The sequence below is a fragment of the Bubalus bubalis genome, chromosome 17 (genome assembly GCF_019923935.1).
Source record: "Bubalus bubalis isolate 160015118507 breed Murrah chromosome 17, NDDB_SH_1, whole genome shotgun sequence".
In the NCBI taxonomy this organism is placed as follows: Eukaryota; Metazoa; Chordata; class Mammalia; order Artiodactyla; family Bovidae; genus Bubalus; species Bubalus bubalis.
In genome coordinates this window covers 18,875,507-18,899,556 of record NC_059173.1, presented here as the reverse complement: position 1 = coordinate 18,899,556, position 24,050 = coordinate 18,875,507, and the positions used below count along the sequence as shown (strand labels likewise).

The 24,050-nt window shown below is 42.3% G+C and overlaps 1 protein-coding gene across 1 annotated transcript; it reads right to left on the bottom strand.

The window, feature by feature from the left end:
• Positions 1 to 1,816: 1,816 nt before the first annotated feature.
• Positions 1,817 to 22,649, bottom strand: RNF34 (ring finger protein 34). Its single transcript, XM_006047154.4, has 6 exons — positions 22,497 to 22,649; positions 10,069 to 10,287; positions 6,652 to 7,059; positions 5,058 to 5,159; positions 4,600 to 4,801; positions 1,817 to 2,755 (listed from the first exon to the last, which is right to left on the bottom strand). Exons 1-6 carry the CDS (start codon positions 22,500 to 22,502, stop codon positions 2,565 to 2,567), a joined length of 1,128 nt encoding a protein of 375 aa, XP_006047216.1. The 5' UTR covers positions 22,503 to 22,649; the 3' UTR covers positions 1,817 to 2,564.
• Positions 22,650 to 24,050: the final 1,401 nt, after the last annotated feature.

Below are 24,050 nucleotides of genomic sequence, written 5' to 3'. Positions count from 1 at the left end.
AACTCACACGACTGGACATGGGAACACATGTTCACAACTTGAAGGTGCATTATGTTAAGGTACTTGGTATATCCCAGTACAGACCTATTCCTTACAAAATGAGCTTTAGATGAGGCTGGGCCAAGCTAGATGCTTGCAAACAGCTATTCTGAGCCCAAATATTGTATCTGATGAAGTAATGGAAGGCACATAAACCATACGGAGCAGTTCCTGGGTAAGACCACATCTTAACCCAGGAAAAAGGAGAGGCTCCAACCCTCCCTCAAGGTCCTTCCTGCTGACCTTGACAAAGGGAGATACCACGGCCCATCGAATGACATCATTCCGTACCATGAGGGTAAAGAGATGTCACTTATTCCCTTATGGATCCATATGACAGGTTACCTATTCAGAAATAGAGACATGGCATGCAACTAGAAAATGCAGGTTCCAGAGAGACATGTTTGCCCCCTGCCAAATAAATTAGTACCTTATAATTCCAACCTATTAGGCTGAAAATGTGTTTGCTTCTTACTAAGCCAAGGTTGTTTGAAAATGCTGCCTACGAAGATCTACCACTAGGAGTTTTTGTTCACTGCTAAAACAAGCACCTGATACTATATATAAGTCCAAGAGGAAACAGTAAATAAGCTGTTTTCAGCTGAGACTATGAGCAAACAAATCACAATTTTCTAATTTAACTTAAGATACACCAATACCTGCTGCTTGGCTTCTATTTGGGTGTGTTTACTATCTCACCTGCTAGCCTGGATTTTTAGACCCCTCCACCAAATTAGTGATTTGTGGGTAATGTTTAATTTCTGGAGTTCACTGTCTGACTAGAAGTACAGATTAAGTGCACCTACAGCTTCAGCAGGGGCTGAGCTTTGGGTCTGCAGGCAAACACAAGAGAAGAGGTTTGGAGAGTATCCACAAGCCTTGGTTTACATGCTTTGACCCTCACTATCAGAAAACATAGAAAGGCAACTGTATTTCATAGCTAGCCAAACTTCCGGCCTTAAGCACCGAGGGGAAGACTATTTACCTCCTTTGCTGTAATTTTCAGGTCTTGTCCATTGACTTCTGGATCCTGAGCACCTGAAGGCATGTGCTACCCACTGCACAGAGTCAAAAGATAAGAAACCCACAGGACTCACCCAAGGAGTTATGTAGTTTCCCAAAAACATACCTCCTCACAAGCAGTGGGAGTGAATCCACAGTTGGTCTCAACTCAACCACCGTGATCAGAATTAGATCTAAAAGAAGAGAGATTTCACATCATTAATATCCTAAGAACCTTTTTTGCATAAGTTAGTTTCTCAGGTTTATCATCTCAGGTATTAGAGGAGTTAAGAAAAAACATTAGAGCTAGGTTCAAATTCTGAGGTGGGGGCTTATTTTATTAAAAAACTTTTTCTTTGGCCTCACCATATGACTCACAGGATCTTAGCTCCCTGATCAGGAATTGAACCCAATCCTTGGCAATGAGAGCACAGAGTCTTAACCACCGGAACTCCAGGGAATTCCTTGTGGTGACTTTTTAACAGACTTTAGACAAGATTTTTAATTTCTCAGAGACTTGAGTTCCCCATCTGTGACATGAGGTAATATATATTTGGAGATAACCACAAAGCACCTGGCACAACACCTGGTCACGGTAAACGGTGAAAATGTAGTTAAACTTACCATTAAGTCAGCAGCCAAGGGTAGATGGGGGCAACGTCTTTGAAGGTGCTCCTTGCTCTCCTGAAGGAGGTGCTGGGACCAGGTGTGGACACCCATTCCTGCTGCACCCAAGTGAATTAGGAACTGACCAGGAAAAGTGTCCATAAAAACATTTCTTAAAATCTAATTTTATTCCTAAAGTTCAAATTAGCTAGTGGGTAGCACTGAAAATACACTTTCACTATACAAAACAGTGTAAACTGATTACACGTTAATAAAGAATTCAACACACACTTCTCTAATGAAGGAAGCTAGATGCAGCCCTTGCTAGAAAAAGCTGTACCTGAACAAAAATGGACATGTTTAGTCTAAGGCCCTGGCAGTTGACTATAGAATGTCAGTTGTTCCCAATGATGTTGAAACACAGAAAGAGCAACAATGTGGAAACTTACATTCATCAAATAGTAGCATTTAAAATATACATGACTAATAAAATGAACATTCAGAGGTGCCACTGCTCAGTGTGTACCATGTCAGCCATTTGCAGACAGTGATCTCATCCAAAGAGAACAGAAGTTTCAAACATCTGAGTTAAAAATAGGACGAAGGAGAAACAAGAGAACAAGAGAAATGTCCTGCAAAGAGAGCAGTAGCTGATGCCATAAGCAGTCCACTTGAGCGAGGAGTGATCAGAGGCGTTGTGAGGGAGCCCAGCAGAACCTGGGAAACTGAGCCCGTGCTCAGGCTGACGGGCATACGGCATGGACCAGTGTGGCCGCAACTCAGGATGAATCTTTCCCGTCCCCAGTTAGGAGTGAAAATAATTTTTAAAAAATAGCTTCAGCTTTCGAACAGGAAGTTTCCAGTCCCCTCTGTGCACGGAAATGTCTAGGATCGAGCTCAGCACGGGAGGCTGGGCTTCAGGACTTGAACACATGCACAGCACGCACCACGTACTGCCGGCAGATGGGACACTCGCTCATGCGCTTGCCGCACTTGGTGCAGGTGACCATGTGCCCACACTCGAGCAAGACACAGTCGATGACGGCGTCCATGCAGATTCGGCACAGGCTGTCGTCCTCCTCGTCCTGCAGCTGCAGCCGCTCACCATCTGAAAGGCAACAGAGGACTGGGGTGGCGGGCACAGCCACGGAGGGACCCAGTGACCCCACTGTGAGAAGCAGTCCCCACTTCTCTGTACCTCGCTTCCTTCCCCTAGAAATGACAATAAGGACGCCTCGTAGGGTTGTGTGAAGAATAAATGAGAAATGCTAAGCTGAGGGCCAGGGATGATGTGCCTAGCAAATGTTAATTCTGTTTTATGTTGCTGTTTAGCTGCTAAATTGTAACTGACTCTTTTGTGACCCCGAGGACTGTACCCCACCAAGTTCCTCTATCCGAGGGATTCTCCAGGCAAGAATACTGGAGTTGGTTGCCACTTCCTCCTCCAGGGGATCTTCCCGACCCAGGAATCAAACTAGTGTCTCCTACATTAGCAGGCAGATTCTTTACCACTGAGCCACCTGGGGACCCCCGATTCTATTTTATATCTGTACATAATACAAGATTTTTGTGATAATGATGGTTTGCTTCTGTAAATAAAAATGAAGAAACCCCAGGCTGGCTGATAGAGGAGCCTCAGAGTCAGAACATGATTGGAATTTCCAGCCCAACTATGTGGCCTTGGGAAAGTCACAGACTCCAGAGCCTCATCTCTGGAGGAGGAGCGTGAGGAAAGTTTATTAAAGCATCAACATCAAGTTGCCTGCTGTTGGGGGAAGGCACCCCCTGAGGCTTGGAAGCATCTTGAAATTCATCTGTTTCTGGCTATGATAGTACTGTTGGGGTCTGTCTACCCAAAAGGCACCTTCTGGTTCTGAACAAGAAAGGTGTGGAATGAGTTTAAAAAGTTCATGACAGCCTGAGATTTGGCCACAAAGCTTTGGATGGTGAGGTTTCCCCTTCTACAGGTCACAGAAGGACTCAATGGGAATCATGAAGAAGGTTAGAAAAACCGAGCAGGAATCTAAGCTCAAAGGGCCAGTAGTCTCTGGATTTAAGAGAAATAAACACTACCATGTCAAGAGATTTTTGAGGTCCTAGTTCTCGGCCCACACCATTACTGGAAAGTGGGTAGAAAGCATGCATGGAATAAGATGACACATGAGCCTCTAAAGGCTCCAGTGACTAAGATGCCTGTGTCTACTGTTGTGGCATCATCTTAGAAACAGGTGTTTCAAAAGGCTTTCTGCATATTCTGGGCATAGACCTGTTTATCAACCAACCCTGTGTTATAACCAGCTTTTAGAGAAAAAAATTCAAGATGATAAAAGTTAATAGGAAGACTGTTTTTGAGATTAGAACATAATATTTGTCAGTCTGAACACCACTGAATTCTTTTCTCTTGCCTATAAATGCTCTGTGGCCCTGACCCTTTACTGGCTGAGGATTTCTGCTCCACGCTCCATCAGTATGTAGTTTAGAAGTTCTTAACCTCAGCTTTTCATGACTTACACAGAAACCTACTAATACTGATGCTAAGAACTACTTAATATCTTGGCACTAGGGAGTTTTTTTCCTCACTGATGATCTCAATTATAGCTTTTAAATCCTAAGTACCAGCTTGCAAGACAGGTAAGTGAGAAAAGAAGCCTTTTTATAGATCCAAGGAATTTCATTAGCGTTCTAACAAATTATGGAAAGAAAAAACAAACTGAACAAATGATTACCTGACTCACCAGCAATGGTGAAGCAATGGTGATCTCAAAGCCAACATTACATAATGAACCTACTGCTTAAAAGATCTATAAACAGCTTCATATGACTAATTCACACTCAATCAAAGGACAGTTTTCTCAAAAATAAATTGGGCTTCATTGTGACAGAGACAGCCCAGTTTTAAAAAGCCTAAAGAAGGCTACTCTAAGGACAAAAAAAAAGGAAAAATAAACCTACATGACTTTTGGTTTTCTTCATTCTCTTTGTATAACCGGTTTACTTTCTCTACTAGCTCCCATTTTTCACAGCAGCCAGAATAGTTGACGAAATTCCGAGCCAGGATCTCCTTCAGCTGGCGCACGCTCATCCCCTCCACGTCCTCAAGGCTTGACAGGTCGGACAGAGAAGCTCTCACTCTCTTCTTGGCGAGGCCAGGCGTCTGAAATCACAAAGTGCATCCATTACCTCTGTTCCTGCAAATTCAGCAAGGAAAACAGCATACCACATTCGCCCTACGGGCATCACTGGTCCTGGAGATTCGACCCAGACTTCTCACGAGTCCTTGTGTCTTATATGCTGTGCTGCGTTCAAACTTGAAGCAACAACCTATGCTAATCTAGCGGAAGTCCACATGGGTATTTTCCCTACCAGGGTGAAGACATGTCAGGAAAATCAAATTACACAGGCAGTCTCACCCGCTCCTCCAAGTTTTCTTCATCATCATCGTCGTCATCGTCGTCGTCGTCATCATCATCTTCATCGTCTTCTGTGTTTGCTGAAGCTATTTCACTGGGCTCCTACACACATAATGGATATTAGGCCAGGACTTTTCCTAGCAATATCAACCCGTATTTATCACTGGAGAAAACCCTTCCAGCCATCCTCCCTAAGAATGACCCCAACACCTGGTATACTCCACACCTTCCCAGGGTCCTGAGAGCCGCTGCCCCTCCCAAAGAGTTGGGCCCCACATGATTCTCTAAACAACTAACCTTCCGTAGTTATCTCACAAGTCAAATTCCTATAAGAGTGTGAATCTGTAAAAGTCTAACCAGAAATATTAACTCCCCAAGGAGTTAAGAAGGGCCCATCACAGGATACCAAAGCCAATAGTGTATGAAATTGCACTGTGTCCTGATAAAGGACCCGCACATGGCTAGTTTAACTGGAGCCTCTAAGATACAGGTAGAAACTAAAGCTTTAAGATCAGCCCTAGTGTCAGGGCTATTTGATTTCAAAGATCTCAGTCTTACTATCTCATACTTAGCCATTCTAATTCCAAGCAAAGCTTTCTAGAATAATTCACTGATGGTGGATGCTAGTTCTAGTTTTTAGAAGTTCCTCAACCATCAGATACTTTTTTCTTTAGGGAGAACAGAAAGCCTATGTCAATTTCCAATTTCAAGTATTCTATCCTAGTAGTTCACAAGTACCATATTGTAATACCCAAAACCCACACCTCCTGAGTGGTGTCATATACCCCAAAGTGACACGAAGGTCAGACATATGTGCTTTGTGTTTGCATCACAATTGTGCCAGCTGTCATTTGACAAAACAATAAAATGCCTAGCTTGGGCTTATTTAATTTATGACTATTTAGAAAGCAACTAGACCACATTTCCCTCTGCTTCTAACCTCTTTCCTCAGAGGAGAAAATTAAACTCGGAGATAAATGTTCAAAACAATTCTTTAAGCATTTTAGAATCATTCATATTTACAAATTGGGTATTAATTACAAGCCCTTGCATGTAATTCCATCAGAATGCCCAAGGACGTCACTGGGACAACATTCTGCACTGGCATTTCTTTGAAATGACTAAATAACCGTATCATGTTGCTAATTCAGATGGCTCTTTCCCAATATCTAGATGAGCACAACTTTACTGTAGCAAGACAACTGGGCATTAGGTAACCTTATAGTTTCCATGGTCACTGACACACAATTAGTAAACATTTTTACTAGTTTTAATAGTAAACACAAACAGTAAAAATGTTCACATCCTATAAACATTTATGTGCTACGTTTCACGGCCATTATTTCAACAGTTAGTATTTAACTGTAGGATTTAAGGAAACTGGGATAACTAAGGTCAAGAGACTGATGAGCTCTTTTCAGACCCTTTGTACAGCACCCAAGTGCAGAGCTTCACACTAGGTGAGCCAGCAGGTGCAGAGTTCAGCAAAGCGTGGAACCTCTGCTCAGCAAGGAGCCATCAGCCCTGAAGGCCCCACCACACTGGCCAAGAGTGGACGATGTGCCAGGCCCTTGGGGTAACTGCACCCTCATACCTGTGCCAGTGCTCCAGATCCTAAGGTCCGGTCTCCACCCATAAGCTCTCCCTGAAACGAAGATGCGGTAGCAGACGGGGCTGTATAGTTTGAAAAAAATGAGTGTGTAAAAAAGCTAGAAGTCTGGGACCTTGAGGAATTGAGACTGCTCGTGTCCAAGTCGTCCTCAGAGCCCAGCCGATGGTGGCACAGGACCAGGTCCACCAAGTCTTCTTTCTCCCGACAGGTATCGGTCGGTATGTTTCGAAGGATGAGATACTGTCGGAGATCCTTCACTTTCAGTCGCATTAACTGAGGGCGCTGAAAGGCCGTCTCTTGTAATAACTGACAAGTGGAACATCTACGGAGATTTTCTTGTAAGACTGAACACACGGAGCAAAAATCTTTCTTGCAGTCACAACATACATGCTGAAGAGACAGAGAGAAAAGAAGCATTTAATGACAGCCAGACATAAACCACTGCAAAAGCCCTAGTTTTCCTTTTGTCTTCTATTAAAATTAAATTTTAGTTTTTATGAAGCCCCCTATGGCACCAGATCCATGGGCGTTTCGTGTTCTCAAAGCTGTGAAAATCAAAACAGTCATTGCTGAGGCAGTCTGGATTCACCGAAGTACAAATATAGCCCTTTAAAAAATATATACTATTGTGTTAATGAATTAAAACCTTTTCCACCCATGGGTGCAAACATGTAATTAGCAAAGCAGAGCTGACTTGAACCACATGGAGCAGAAAAGCACAAGCACAAACTCTCTTCCTGCTCTTTTCCTGTGAAAATTTCCTGGTTTAAAGAGAAGAGGGGCTGTACACATGAAACAAACACAACGCTGTTAATCAACTATATCCAATATAAAATAAAAAATAAGTAAAGAGAAAAGGGGAAAGCCTAACAGAGAGGAAAAGAGAAAGACAACTAACTGATCTCTCAACATCAAGCCAAGCAAACAGAGGACACCACTTTACAGTATCTGTACTCTCAGTTCAGTTCATTCGCTCAGTCGTATCTGACTCTGCGACCCCATGAATTGCAGCACGCCAGGCCTCCCTATCCATCACCAACTCCCAGAGTTCACTCAAACTCATGTCCATCGAGTTGGTGATGCCATCCAGCCATCTCATCCTCTGTCGTCCCGTTTTCCTCCTGCCCCCAATCCCTCCCAGCATCAGGGTCTTTTCCAATGAGTCAACTCTTCGCATGAGGTGGCCAAAATACTGGAGTTTCAGCTTTAGCATCAGTCCCTCCAATGAACACCCAGGACTGATCTCCTTTAGGATGGACTGGTTGGATCTCCTTGCAGTCCAAGGGACTCTCAAGAGTCTTCTCCAACACCACAGTTCAAAAGCATCAATTCTTTGGCACTCAGCTTTCTTCACAGTCCAACTCTCACATCCATACATGACCACAGGAAAAACCATAGCCTTGACTAGATGGACCTTTATTGGCAAAGTAGTATCTCTCCTTTTCAATATGCTATCTAAGTTGGTCGTAACTTTCCTTCCAAGGAGCAAGCGTCTTTTAATTTCATGGTTGCAATCACCATCTGCAGTGATTTTGGAGCCCCCCCAAAATAAAGTCTGACACTGTTTCCACTGTTTCCCCATCTATCTGCCATGAAGCGATGGGACCAGATGCCATGATCTTAGCTTTCTGAATGTTGAGCTTTAAGCCAACTTTTTCACTCTCCTCTTTCACTTTCATCAAGAGGCTTTTTAGTTCCTCTTCACTTTCTGCCATAAGGGTGGTATCATCTGCATATCTGAGGTTATTGATATTTCTCCCAGCAATCTTCATTCCAGCTTGTGCTTCTTCCAACAGCGTTTCTCATGATGTACTCTGCACAGAAGTTAAATAAGCAGGGTGACAATATACAGCCTTGACGTACTCCTTTTCCTATTTGGAACTAGTCTGTTGTTCCATGTCCAGTTCTAACTGTTGCTTCCTGACCTGCATACAGGTTTCTCAAGAGGCAGGTCAGGTGGTCTGGTTTTCCCATCCCAGAATTTTCTACAGTTGATTGTGATTCACACAGTCAAAGGCTTTGGCATAGTCAATAAAGCAGAAATAGATGTTTTTCTGGAACTCTTGGTTTTTCCATGATCCAGTGGATGTTGGCAATTTGATCTCTGGTTCCTCTGCCTTTTCTAAAACCAGCCTGAACATCAGGAAGTTCACGGTTCACATATTGCTGAAGCCTGGCTTGGAGAATTTTGAGCATTACTTTACTAGAGTGTGAGATGGGTGCAATTGTGTGGTAGTTTGAGCATTCTTTGGCATTGCCTTTCTTTGGGATTGGAATGAAAACTGACCTTTTCCAGTCCTGTGGCCACTGCTGAGTTTTCCACATTTGCTGGCATATTGAGTGCAGCACTTTCACAGCATCATCTTTCAGGATTTGAAATAGCTCAACTGGAATTCCATCACCTCCACTAGCTTTGTTCGTAGTGATGCTTTTTAAGGCCCACTTGACTTCACATTCCAGGATGTCTGGCTCTAGGTGAGTGATCACACCATTATGATCATCTGGGTCATGAAGATCTTTTTTGTACAGTTCTTCTGTGTATTCTTGCCAACTCTTCTTAATATCTTCTGCTTCTGTTAGGTCCATACCATTTCTGTCCTGTATCGAGCCCATCTTTGCATGAAATGTTCCCTTGGTATCTCTAATTTTCTTGAAGAGATCTCTAGTCTTTCCCATTCTGTTGTTTTCCTCTATTTTTTGCACTGATCGCTGAGGAAGGCTTTCTTATCTCTCCTTGCTATTCTTTGCAGAACCTTAAATCACAATCAAAGCCATTCCATGAGCAAAGCTTAAAGATACTAAGATGTGGTCATTTCCGCTTGGGGTTAGGAATACCAACCCTTGCTAACACCTTGTTCCTTAAGTATTTTAAAGGACTGAACTGACTGGGAGATGACCTAACAATATGATGGTTCTCAGAAAGAATGACCTTCTGTCCTAAAAAAAAATAACTGTTTTAGCCCAAGTGTGGTATGATGACTCTTTAAACAATAGCCAATATCAATATACTCAATTCTTCACTTGAGTTCATATGGGTAGGGACACATTTTTTGAAATTTGAGGTCAGAGCTATAATAAATCATCTCTGAACAGACTGTTGACTAATTAAATCTTTTGCTTCAGAATATAAGCAGCATTAGGAAGAATCAAAGTGGATAAACAAAGTCAGAGTCCAGGAGAAAGGATGGCTGAGCATCGTTAAAGGAATAATAGTGTCTAGTCAGAAAAACTGACAATGATACACAGCCCCTTCAACTTAGTACTTTTCCAAATGGGAAATGGTTATTAGGACTAAGTTTTTGACATGTATAAGAAGAAATGAAGAAAGTATTCAAAATAACATACAGTTGAGAATTCTGACACGTAAGTTTTTAATATATAACATTTCATGCAACTCACCTTCTTTCTAAAGACTGAAAATGAAAGTCCACAGGCTTTGCAAACTATATTAGGCCCTTCTGCAGATGCTGGTGGGTAAGCAGAAAAATCAGAATTTGGTGTAAATCTGAATGGACCAGTGCCTCCTGCAAATCCAGATTGCTGGCCCCTGACAGCTCCAGTCCCCATGACTTCGTTCAGTAGCCCACAGCACGAAGCCCACATAGATGTAGCACCCGCCTGAAAAGGAACAAAAACAGGCATCAGTTTAAAGCTGAGTGGAACCTGGGCTCTCTGGGATTCTTAAGGAATGCCATTCTGCAGAAGCATGTTTGCCCTAAATAATTTTGAGATTGTGAGGGGTTTTTTTTTGGCCACACTGCCTGGCCTATGGGATTCTACTTCCCTGACCAGGGATTGAACTGGTACCTCCTGCAGTGGAAGCATGGAGTCTTAATTACTGGATCACCAAGGAAGTCCCATCTAGATTATCTTTTTAGCATCAAAATTTTAAGCTATTTGACAGTGGGTAATATTCTGGTATTTACAAAGAATATTTGGCTTTGGGGATACTCATGATACACTGTTAACTAAAGGAGAAGATACAACATGAACCCAATTTCATTAAAAAAAAAAAAAACCCACACATAAATGCTTAGAGATGTATGTGCATACAACACAGAAAAAAAAAAAGACTGGATAAAAGTACCTACTGTGTGATATTTTGGGTTTATGCTTATCCCCCCAAATTGTTCTTTATCTAAAATTCAAATTTAATTAAGTGTCTTGTATTCTACCTGGCAACCTTAAAGACTGGTGACTACAGATAGCACTGTTCTATAGGCTGAAGCAGTTTTTCCTATCATTTAGCAGAAAGAATATAAATTCAAAATAGAAACTTCAGTCCTCTCATTTGTAACTGGACATAATAAACTATGGCATATGAATACTTTTTTGGTTTTTTTAAAATGACTGGGAAAACATCAAAATGCCACCTGAGGCGCTCTCTAGGTTTTCATGTAGATCTCATATAATTTGTTTTCTGGAGTTTTCCCCTGCTTTCCAAATCTTTATAAAGAAAATATTAGGGACTTCCATGGTGGTCCAATGGTTAAGAATCTACCCTGCAGTGCAGGGGACGCAGGTTTGATCCCTTGTTGGGGAACTAAGATCCCACATGACACGGGCCAACGAAGCCCGTCACAGAGTTCTCCAGAGCCTGCACGTCACAACTAGAAAGCCAGGATGCCGCAATGAACATCCCACTTATTACAACCAGGACCAAACACAGCCAAATAAATAAATATTTTTTAAAAGAATATATATATTAATTTAAAATTAAGGAAACTTTTTATAAGCAAACAGAATACTGAACACAATTTTTGATGACTTGATAACCCTAATGACGTTATGAGGTCTAAGGGCTATTTGCTATACCACTGAGTGGCTTGAAACTAATATGCTGCCTTTTATGTTTTCTCCCATTTCTTCTCTTTCTGTGAATCATCACTGCTATCACTATAGCTACCTCTAGCAACTTCTTTTTTTTTTACTGTACTCAGAAACCTGATAACCAAGCTTGTTAGGAGTGTATATAAAAATATTTTTTCAGTGAGGGCTTTAGGCATTTTCCCATGCTAAAAACAAAAAGCTACAGTGTTTGGAACCAGTGAGCTCTTGCCCCTTGTCCTGATTCTTAAGCACATTCTAGACTCTAGATACTATGATAAGTAATGGAATTCCAGGTAGGTGAGGTCTTACTAGTTAAAAGGGCAAAACACGACAACAGTACACTGTTCTCTTCATTATCTAACTGTCAAACATTCACTGTTTGTCCAGTGAGCTCTTAAAAAACTTTTTTTATAAACAATCTTAAAAGATTACTTGGAATGTTATAGAAGGATCACGCCATTCTTGCTACTACCCAGATAGTAGTGTGTGTGTGAGCTCAAGTGTTAGCTGTGTCTGGCTCTTTGTGACCCCATGGACTGTACCCTGCCAGTCCTTGGGATTCTCCAGGCAAGAATACTGGAATGGGTTGCCATTCCCTTCTCCGGGGGATCTTCCTGACCCAGGGACTGAACCGCCTCCTGTATTGGCAGGCAGGTTTCCACCACTAGCGCCACTTGAGAAGCCCCCCAGAAGCAGTATGCTATGTTAAATACCGGGAAAAGAGAAGGTAAAGAAACACGAACCCACAATACAAGGTTCAAACAGTCTGAAGCATCAGGGTCACTGACTTAAGTGTTACATGGCTTCAAACCCTGTAATTCTCAAGAAACAGTGATACCTTTAAAGTCAGGTTAAGTTATAATTAATAGTTCATACCTTTAAATAAATACATACCCTCAGACCCTAGAGCCATGATTTGTTTAAACATAAAAGCATAAAAATCCAGATTTACTAACAGTCCATTTAAAGTGAGTGTTTTTTTAGTAAAGGATTCATTCGCAGTGCTTTAAACAGTGAGCTCTTAAAACAACTGGGAACGTTTTCAAAATATTCAATTTGCACGTAATATTTTGGAGGGAATACCTCAACTACAGAAAGTACCACCAGGAGAAACTTTTTTCATTCCAAGAGTTTAAAGAAGTATGGTTTTGAGAAGCTTTGGCTTCCTGCTGACTGAGCTTCTAAATGATTAAATTGTTGTTCAGTTCAGTTCAGTTCACTCAGTCGTGTCAGACTCTTTGCGACCCCATGAATTGCAGCACGCCAGGCCTCCCTGTCCATCACCAACTCCCGGAGTTCACTCAGACTCACGTCCATCGAGTCAGTGATGCCGTCCAGCCATCTCATCCTCTGTCGTCCCCTTCTCCTCCTGCCCCCAATCCCTCCCAGCATCAGAAGCACCCTTTTAATTCCTGGGTGATATTGTCTCAACTCCAGTGAAAATTCCTCATGAACAGAACTTTCCTCCACAGCATATGGTTGCATCACCATGACTAATTGATAAATAACTCTGTAAAAGGTTTCATTATGATACTTCTTCATTATGATACTTCTTTTAAAAGGCAATGTAATCAACTTTTTTGTGCGACCTAAAAAATTCAAATTGTGTCTTGTTAAGAAAGAGTAATAAAGATGGAAAAAATTCTGACCTTGCAGGCCAAAAAAATGAATGATACTCCCTTTTTAAAAGTAGCTCTGTTGCACATTTTGTTCTTTCTGTCCTGAAACACTTTTACAATGAGAGTAAAGGAAGGATACAAATTTTCAAACCATGTTAATAAGTACAACCATTAAAATTCTAGGTTGAAAATATACACGGTTCTGATGAAGGGAATAGAAGAATTTGTTTTTGGGAAAACAACAATCTCTGTGTAGACATAAATATTGGAAGGTAACAATTTCATCCAATTCCTCTCGTTTCTATAAAGGGGAGAGAATTTCCTCTTCATTCCCCAGAAGGGAAAATAGTGGAAAGAATGCTTCTATCTTTCAGTTATTTCATTATAAAATAAAAATTAAAACACAAAGCCCAAGCCAACTCCCAGAGCACTGTCCCAGGCAAAAATGTGTTGCTATAACATATTTGTTACAGATCAGCCAAAGACCATATCAGAGGGGAAAAAAAAGAAAAATCTGAAACACCGAAATTCTGTTTCCGCTTCCTTAGATCTGTGAACTCAATTTTGAACAAAATCTCCCAAAATGAGAATAATCTCCCAATAAGAAGATATTCCTCACATCCCGCTAAAGGGTAAATCTACCTGTGTGCAGTCACCCTCTGGCAGGAGCACTGGCGACACTCCAGCCTTTCTCAAGATAGTGCAGAAATTTGAAAGAGCGGAAGCCCAGGTACCAGTTTTATTCCAGGTATCTTTCTTTACCATCCAGCATATCTTAAAAACTTCATTTCTATTCCCCCTTTAAGGCTGTTTTCTGGCACCCCAGTGCTGAAATGAAAGTGATCTCTTTAGTGATTCAACCTCCCCCACGTCTTTGGAGCAGCTTATTTTTAGTCCTGTACTACAGGGGCTGCTGTCACTGCCTGTCACTAAGGAGCGGCCTAGGCCAGCGAAACTGCCCTTAAGACAGCAGTTGGACTGGCCAGGAGAGCCGTAAAAAATGCTGAGCCCCAAGATTCTGATTTAACTAGTCTGGGCATCATAACTAAAAAAAAAAAAAAAAAAAAAAAATTCCCTATGTGGAGGGGTGGAATATGGAATACGGGGTGGGGGAGGCTCATAAGGGGGGGGACATATATGACTGATTCATGTTGATGTATGACAGAGACTACCACAGCACTGTAAAGCAATTATTCTCCAATTAAAAAATTTTTTAATAAAGAGAAAAAAGTCAACTATAAAAAAAATTCCCCATGTGATGTGCACGTACAGTCGAGGTTAAGTGGTTAACACCTGCTGAGTCTAGACTTCTCCTTCCTGCCTCCATCATTTCAGCTGGAGAATCACTCAGAGATTCCAAAGTGGAAGGGGCTGCAGTTACTTCTGAAGCCTGTGCCTCTAGAGTTCTAGGACCAACACCTCCATCACATGCTCCTCACGACCTATGTATACTCCCCACCCCATGTCCCATCCCCAGGCCCCAAGTAGTGGGATATGCTTTCAGTTTTTCCTTTCCCTCCATGGTTTCCCCTCATTCTTTCAGAAAGGCTCAGCTTGAGTTTTCAACAATTTACTCTGATTCTTAAATTAGTCCCTCTCCTTTACCACACGTTATTAGCCTGGAACTTAGGCTGAAATTTGATGCCGTCCTTCATTTTATTTGTTCTTTGTTTTTTGGCCCAAATTTCTTATTTTCTAACTTATTCCTCTACACCTTTTCTTGTGTGCAATCTCCAATATTGGGAGAAAGAGTGATTTCTGCGTCCATCAAAAACAGCCATTGCGCATACTATTTTTGTTGTTCTTCACGTCTAAGTTGAAGGATCCACGCAAAAGATGAAGCTTCCAGGCTTCGGCTCCATCTCCCTGACGTCCATTAGTATGTTTCATCTTCTAGCACTTTCCCTTAAAGTCCTAATTGCTTACATTTCTTCTGTATGTTCCCTCCGGGCACAAGGATCCCTCCCTAACAACTGTTACCTTGCCATTCAGTTAATAGTACTTGAAGTGTCCTATACTAATCTTTCCCTTTCAAATCTATCCAAACTTCTGTTACTACTTGATATTACAGTTCCAGGGCTTCAGATGGTGCAGGGAAGAATCTGCCTGCCAACGCAGGAGACACAAGAGATGGGAATTCGATCCCTGGGTGGGGAAGATTCCCTGGAGGAGGAAATGGCAACCCACTCCAGTACTCTTGTCTGCAGAATACTTGTATAGTGAAGCCTGGCGGGGTCCATGGGGTCGCAGAGTCAGACACGACTGAGTACACAACACACACACATAACAGTTCCATTTTTCAAGTGACAGACAGAATCTCCAAAAGCAATTCAGGAACAATTTGAGAGAGCATTTTCCCAACAACTGAGTTGAATGTGTGTTCTTGGGAAGGGGGCAGGTAAGGGAACACGAATTTATTCTCTGAGCTTTTGACTCTCTGACTCTGTTACATTTTCTTGCAGTCCAGTTACCGAATCTAGGGGAGTCATAACCAAAAAGCCCCCTTTCTTGCACCCTCCCTTGAAGAGCTTTAGGGACCCAACTTCATTTCTTTCCAATTCTGTTTTCCTATCTTCTAAGATCTTCTACCAGTTTAATCGACCTGCATTCTCTTATTTTGCTTTTATTCACATTCTGCTCATCTTTTGATAGTAAGATTGAAGCATATTTTCCAAACGATTCTACTTTCTTCTGAATATTCTGAGCAAACACAATTTCTAGGCAGACAGTACACAAGGCAGGGCTCTTTGGTTTTTGGATTTGCAGTAAATTCGAGTTGTTGCTATGCCTCAGTTACAAAGAGGTGTGTCACCTAAATATAGGTCACCACCCATCTTTCAGCTGCTTACTTTGTTAAAAAAAAAAACAAAAACAAAAAAACCCTACTACCCTTCCATGAAAAAAGACAAAGTCTGGATCTCTGAAAACTAAAGCTATGATCTGGGTATATGTGACTATCAATTCTAAACCTCACTTGGGACCACGGTTGACAGCAGGACTCAACAGACTAAATCACGTGAACCCAAGAGGTTAGAAGGAACAATAATCTGTAAAGATGGTGACATTTCCTCTCTTGGCCATGAATATAGTTCAAAAACAACATAGAGAATAACTGAATAAGGCAACCATCTACTTATGTCTGGCACAAAACTCCTGCTGCTGCTGCTGCTGCTGCTAAGTCGCTTCAGTTGTGTCCGACTCTCTGCGACCCCATAGACGGCAGCCCACCAGGCTCCCCCATCCCTGGGATTCTCCAGGCAAGAACACTGGAGTGGGTTGCTCCTAGCTCAGGGAATTTAGCTGTTTGCAGCTGATTTTCTAACCATCAATGACTACTGAAAATAAATGACTTTCTTGATAAACCTAGTCCCTTTCCTACACATCCTGTTAGACTAAAATTATTTCTGAACAGATTAGCCACAGAGCCAGGGCCTGCCTGGCATCAGTTAAGAACCAGATATCATATTAAAAACTTACATGACCCACAGTAAGAAATTAAGTTCTAAAGTTTCCTATCTGAACTGCCCCAGACACCTAGATCTCTTCATGTTATTCTGGTTTCCAATGCCAGCTCTTATTTTTTTTTTTCCCCAAAGCCAGTGCACCAAGATCTTAGGGAGCCAATAACACTTTTTTTTTTTTTTTTGGTCACTCCCATTCTAAAACTGAGTAAAGAGATAAAACAAATAGAAATTTAGTATTTGCTTTTTTACTGGTAACACCAAAAGGAGAACGTGACTTTAGCTCTGCAGCCAACTGGTCTTGATAACATGTCACCCAACTACCTACACGGCTGGCCAACAGCAGCCTACCAGCCAGCTAACCAGAGTGTCATCCCAACCAAAGGAAGTGAGATCTGAGAAGGTCCCAGGAAAGTACTGAGTCAAGCATGTTTAGCTCCTTTGTTAAGATCACCAACACAGAAGTTTCTCTTTACTTTCTGGCAGCAGAAAGGCTGAAAGTGTTCCTCCTGTGTTGTTTCTTCCTAGAGAATAAAGAGGAAAGTCCCCCTCCTCCAGAGTAGTACAGAGGAGGGGCAGGGACCGTTATTCACAAACCTAGACAATTTGCAGGAGTGGGACTAACAGTTTCCAGTGCTGTGACACTTATTTCCACAACAGTACCAGACCACCGACTTTATAAGCACTCTCTGGTGTTCCTCAGTCAGAGTCTCAATAGAGGCCCATTCTGAATCATCATTTTACCTGTTGTTTCTTTGGGAGAGCAATAGCTCAGCCTTCTTTCTGGCACAGTGCCAGAGTTTTTGAGTGGCTCAAGGTTCAGCTGTTGCCTGAGTCTGTGTGTGTATTTTGTGTGTATTCAGTGACTCAAGGTTCAGCTGTCGTGTGTGTGTGTGTTCTAATGTGTTTTTTAGAATAGCTAGGGGTTGAGGGCAGGGGAGACTTCTAAAATGCTCAACTGAGAGAATCAACAAAAAGTTTACCATAAACTTTGAATCCTCTTCTGCTGCTGCTGCTGCTAAGTCGCTTCAGTCATGTCCAACTCTGTGCGACCCCAGAGACGGCAGCCCACCAGGCTCCCCCGTCCCTGGGATTCTCCAGGCAAGAACACTGGAGTGGGTTGACTATATCAGGATGTGATTCCTTTTAATGGGTCCACCAAATGTAATAGTAGCCAGGCAAACTAGAATGCGGAATAAGAAAAGCTATACTGACTTCCATGAATGCTAAATCAGGAAGCAGGGGAAGTTAATGGGTTTTAAAACAGCAAAAAACTAAATGATCATAGGTGCTGTGCTTACTTGCTCAGTCCTGTGTGACTCTTTGCAACCCCATGGACTGTAGCCTGACAGGCTCCTCTGTCCATGGGATTCTCCAGGCAAGAATACTGGAGTGGGTTGCCATGCCCTCCTCCAGGGGATCTTCCCAACCCAGGGATCAAACCCAGGTCTCCCACATTGCAGACAGATTCTTTACCATCTGAGCTACCAGGAAAGCCCAAGAATATTGGAGTGGGTAGCCAATCCCTTTTCCAGGGGGAATCTTCCTGACCCAGGAATCAAACCAGGGTCTCCTGCATTGCAAGTGGATTATTTATCAGCTGAGCTACAAGGAAAGCTAAATAATCTAAATGATCACAGTCTAAATCATTTGCTTTTGACTAAACTAGGTGATCATGAAGCCACCTCCTAAGCATTGCTTGCTTTCACTCTAAATGTGGTAATAATTTACACAGTTAAGGATAAACCTAAAAGTTCCCATTTCAGAAACATTAGTTTTTTTGGATGCTGTAAGAAGTTATAAGGACCAGGCAGGAATTCAGTTCTTCCACTAGTGGAAGCTTCTTCAGAGAAGTCAATCATCAAAAACTCTGTCTTTAAACTCTGAACAACCTTCAGTTTGCTGAAACTCAATGTCCTTGTGTTAAACAATAAGAAAAGGTGTTTCAAATCTCAGTACCCATGATACAAAATAATAAGTTTCACAGTTTTAATTTTAATGAGGTTAAACTTCCCTATAGAACTTAAAGTAAACCAAAAGAAACTGTTAAGATAATAAGCAAAAACCTTTACCCTATTTAGAGCCACTGGAGGAACACAGTTTCTTAAAATGTCAAAGGATTTCTTACAGAAACTGGTGCTTCAACTGAAATATAATACGCCAGCAACTCTGCTACCTTAATGACCAAGTATTAGACCGTATATCACAAAGGAGGAAACTCTGCATCCTAAGTTCTCTCTCTCATACCATTTGAACATTAAGCAGGCTGCAAAAACAAATGCTGGTCTTAAAAATGTGTATTTTTATGCAAGACATTTGGCCAAATTGATTGATTTTTACAATAACGTGTTCTGGAGATCATAAATGTTGTCTTCTTCCTGTTTGGGTTTTCTTTTTTAAACAGTATACTTAACCCTTAGCACCACTCCCCTACCTTTCAGGGCAAAGAGAAGGAAAAAAAGAAATTACATTAAACAGATTACTTTCTTCTTGATGTCTCATTTGAATTTGGAACAATTATTAGTACAATTAAGGGGGAAATCAATATAAATATGGAAAAACAGGAAGGAGGATTAAATCAAACTAACATAAGACACACACGAGCAAAGCAATGCTCAAAATGCTCCAAGCTAGGCTTCAACAGTACGTGAACCGAGAACTTCCAGATGTTCAAGCTGGATTTAGAAAAGGCAGAGGAACCAGAGATCAAATTGCCAACATCTGTTGGATCATAGAAAAAGCAAGAGAATTCCAGAAAAACATCTATTTCTGCTTCACTGACTACGCCAAAGCCTTTGACTGGGTGGGTCACAAGAAACTATGGAAAATTCTTAAAGAGATGGGAATACCAGACCACCTTCCCTGCCTCCTGAGAAATCTGTATGCAGGTCAAGAAGCAACAGTTAGAACCAGAAATGAAAGAACGGACTGGTTCCAAACTGGGAAAGGAGTATGTTAAGGCTGTATACTGTCACCTTGCTTATTTAACTTACATGCAGAGTATATCATGAGAAATGCCAGGCTGGATGAACCACAAGCTGAAATCAAGATTGCAGGGAAAAATATCAGTAACCTTAGATATGCAGATGACACCACCCTTATGGCAGAAAGCAAAGAGGAATTAAAGAGCCTCTTGATGAAAGTGAAAGAGGAGAGTGAAAAAGCCAGTTTAAAACTCAAGAGTCAAAAAACTAAGATCATGGCATTTGGGCCCATAACTTCATGGCAAATAGATGGGGAAACAATGGAAACAGTGAGAGACTTTATTGTTTTGGGCTCCAAAATCACTGCAGATGGTGACTGCAGCCATGAAATTAAAAGACACTTACTCCTTGGAAGGAAACTTATGACCAACCTAGATAGCATATTGAAAAGCAGAGACATTACTTTGCCAACAAAGGTCTGTCTAGTCAAGGCTATGGTTTTTCCAGTGGTCATGGATGGATGTGAGAGTTGGACCGTGAAGAAGGCTGAGCACCGAAGAATTGATGCTTTTGAACTGTGGTGTTGGAGAAGACTCTTGAGAGTCCCTTGGACTGCAAGGAGATCAAACCAGTCAATCCTAAAGGAAATTAGTCCTTAATAGTCATTGTTAAGATTGATGTTGAAGCTCCAATACTTTGGCCACCTGATGAAAAGACCCTGATGCTGTGAAAGACTGAAGGTAGGAGAAGGGGATGACAGAGGATGAGATGGTTGGATAGTATCACCAACTCAATGGACATGAGTTTGAGCAAGCTCTGGGAGGTGGTGATGGACAAGGAAGCCTGGCATGCTGCAGCCCATGGGGTCGCAAAAAGTCGGACACAACTGAGTGACTGAACTGAACATACAACAATAATTTGTATTTTCTTAAAATCCCTTATAGGAAGTTAATTAGATGCTACTCTAAGGTAAAACAGTACAGAATCTTTGAGACATAAACCTATTTCAAAACAACATTTTCTAGACTCCCCCAAAAAAAATTAAAGGAAGAAAGTAATACCCATTTTATACATATACTAAAACCAGCTCCTATCCTGGGTTTGTGTGAAGATGTATTTATCTGATTGCTTGACTTTTAAATTAATTTTAATTCCAATCAAAAAAGTACTTGCTTTGATGAACATTCATGTTAGAATTTCATGACATCAGGAATCAATGACCCTGCCCAGAAATCTATAGATGACACCACCTAATTAATCCTAATGAGAAACAAAGTTAATAAACAGCTCAAATCCTAAATTTTATGAATCCAATTTTCACAGAAATTTAAATGGAAAACAGAATCTTCATAATTGTCTTGTTCAGGCTGGTCTATTAGGTTTGTACTTTGTTTCACAATATATATGTCTTTTTACATTTTCAAATCCCATTCAATTTGGTTTTTAAAACTTCAACTCAGAAAGCAGCATCTTCCACCTAAATTCAAAAACACTGCTGAAAAGATTTCAACACTGGACTTGCCCCTCATTCTCTCCTTTGACACCTTGTTTCTTGGTAGGTCACAAATTTAATACTAATAAAGATACTAACATTCTTTGAGGAGTTAGTATAAAGATTCCTGCTTTGTTTTTTGGATCTTATTAATAAAATACGGCAAGATGATGGTTTTCAGCAAAGAAAGCTAGTTTTAGATATTTTAATAGGTAAATTCAAAGTTGAAATATTTTATAGCTGAAATGGGAAGTTAAAAATAAGCTCTTTGAATATACTCATACTTAACATCCAGTTCAGAAGTTACCTATTCCAAAAATCTTCCTTGCTTTCTATAGCCAGAAAAAATTCTTTCTTGCTCCTGAGGGTTTTGCATTTTTGATACCTTACATCAAACTCTCCCTCAGAATGTGGTCTCTTGAGAATGTCTCTTCTCTTTTGGTTGGCAAACTCCCAAAGGATGGGATTATATTGTGAATTACTTCTATGCATGAAATATCCCTCTTAGCTAACATATGGGAAATGCTCAACAAAATATTTCCTTGGGGCTTTGTGAAAGTAGCGTTTTAAGCTAGCGGTTCACTCTCTTATTTTTCTTAACCCACTGTCAATCACACCTCTTCACGGAACTTAAAAAAACCATCTAGGTCTGAAAGAGTATCATCTTATGACTCATCCCACTTGGTTTGAATCAATACTTGAATTGATTGTTGTTACCCAGAGTTCTTCAGAATTCTCAGCGATCGAGTTGAGAGAATCAGTTCCGAAAAGTGGGCCAGAATCTCCCCGCCTTCCCCTAAACTTCTCACTCAGTGATGCTCCCATGCTCTCACACCCACCTTGAAGACTCAAGCTGTCAAATTACTTGCTGCGTACCTAGCGGCGACGGAGACACATTGGGTTTGATAGCGCTCTAGGTCACGGCCCCAGTGTTAAGCCTGTAAACAGATCCTTCAGGCTGGGATCCCCGCCCTGAGGCATTTCTAACAGGGAGCCTAGCCCGAGCCTTTACGACTCTCCGCACCACTCCTTTTCCCTTCGTCCTGTAGTTGCCGTCCTGCGACAGTCCCGTGGTGCTCCCGGCATTTGGGTTAGTTCAAGGACTCGGGACGGGAGAGGGCACGGTGTGGGCAAAGGCACAGAGGGTGAGGTAAGCACCAGTGGGTCTGCCTCCGGCCCCCAAGGACGCGGACAGGGCCCGGCGCCGAGAGGGGCCCACCAAGCATGAGGGTCGGGGGCGCCCGGCCTCTCCCCCGGCCTCGGCCTCGCTGTCCGAAGCGCTGTGGTAATTGGGAACGGCCGACAGCCCAGGACATCCACCCTGCGGGTCAGGGCCCCAGACGCCGGTCGGGGTGTTCCCCCCTCCCAGCCGCCCCAGGTCTCCGCGGAGCTCTCCGTGGTGCCGGCGGGGTAACAGCTGAGGCGAAAAAGAAGACGCTTCAGGCGCCCTGGCCAAATAAGAGACACGAGGAGGGACTGCCCGGCCCCATCGGCCCCTCACCTTCATGGCCGCGACCGCCGCGTCTGGGTCGGCTCTGCCAGGGAACCCAGCACCATAGCAGCTTCTAGCACAACCGCCCTCCTCCCTTCTGGGCGGTGATTACGGGCCCTTTCTAGGCGACCCAGCGTCCAGACGTAAGGGGCGTGGTCACGCCCGCTGCGCGCCCCGAGTGGCGGCCGAGTCTGCCAATCCGAAGCCGACACTCCGGAGGCCGGTCCGCAAAGCCAATAAAGGGGCGGGAGTGGGGCGGGAGTGGGGCGGGGCCTCTAGCGCTGCCCGGTAGGCTAAGGAAGAATCCATTCCGCCGCAGGCAGAGATGGGCGGGTCTGGAGGGGGGCCGGTAGGCACACTCCCAGAGGTTTTCTTCATTGGGTCGCTGAAATCGGAGTCAGCGTCCCCTGAAGAGTCTGTGGGGCAGAGATTTGGGTTTAAGGCTGGGTGGTCAAGTTCTCTGGGAAGTGAGGGCGGTAAGGGGCGTGGTAAATTTGAAAAAGCCGGTTTGGTTGGAAGGTTTTTGTTATAATAACGGTCAAAACAGGGCCTCGGATTTCCTCTCCAGACGGTCAAGCCTCTCACACTCGGTAATGACCTCAGGTCTCCTCTCTGAAGCGTCCACTGAGCAGTGGCAAATGCTCACGTAAGGACTTGGCTTTAAAAAACAAGGTTTTATTGAAAACACTTGAAGAACCAACGGTTCTCAGATCCCAACTGCTCTTTTAGAGCGAAGTTCAAAATAACCAAATCCTAGCACGGTGAGAGAATTAAGGTGAGTCCTTGGAGTTGACTTTATTTGGACCGAGAAAATTAGTTTGTAAATTAAGTACTGATTTCTTCAGCCGGACTTGATGACACTCCGTAGGTTTTCTATATTCTTCCTCTCCCCTCTAACCAGTACTTAAATATTTAAGTAGAGAAAGAGATATAAAGATATCAATTCTTCTCTTGGGGACCTAAGTCTAGTCTATTGCTTTTGAATAGATTTGCTTATATGTACTATGTCAGATTAAAACATAAAGCCATCCCACTTAGGCTGCAATAATACTCGTTGTGTACTCGCTTATTTTCTGGCTTAAAGCACTGCTCAGATAATGCAGTTTAGCTTCTATAGTCCTGGATTTTCTTTGGAAAAATGCAAAGAAAGACTTTCACTCACCATGTGGGAGCAGCAGCTGAATCTCAATGGAGGAGAAAGTATTAATTCTTCTAATGATCCAGGCACAAAGAAACTCAATAAAAACCTGCTGGTGGTACAAAGTCATATTTCTCCCTCTTTAGAAAGGAAGCTGGCAGGTCTACCTGAAGAGTTAACGATTAAGCACATGAAAAGAAGCTCAACATCATTAGCCATCAGGGAAATGCAAATTAAAACCACAATGAGATACCACTTCACACCCACTAGGATGGCTAAAATAAAAAAGATAATAAATGCTGTTAAGGATTTGGAGAAATTGGAACTCTAATTACATTGCTGGTGGGACGCTAAAATGGTGCAGCTGCTTTGGAAAACTGGCAGTTCTTCAAAATATTAAACACAATTACCATATGACCCAGTAA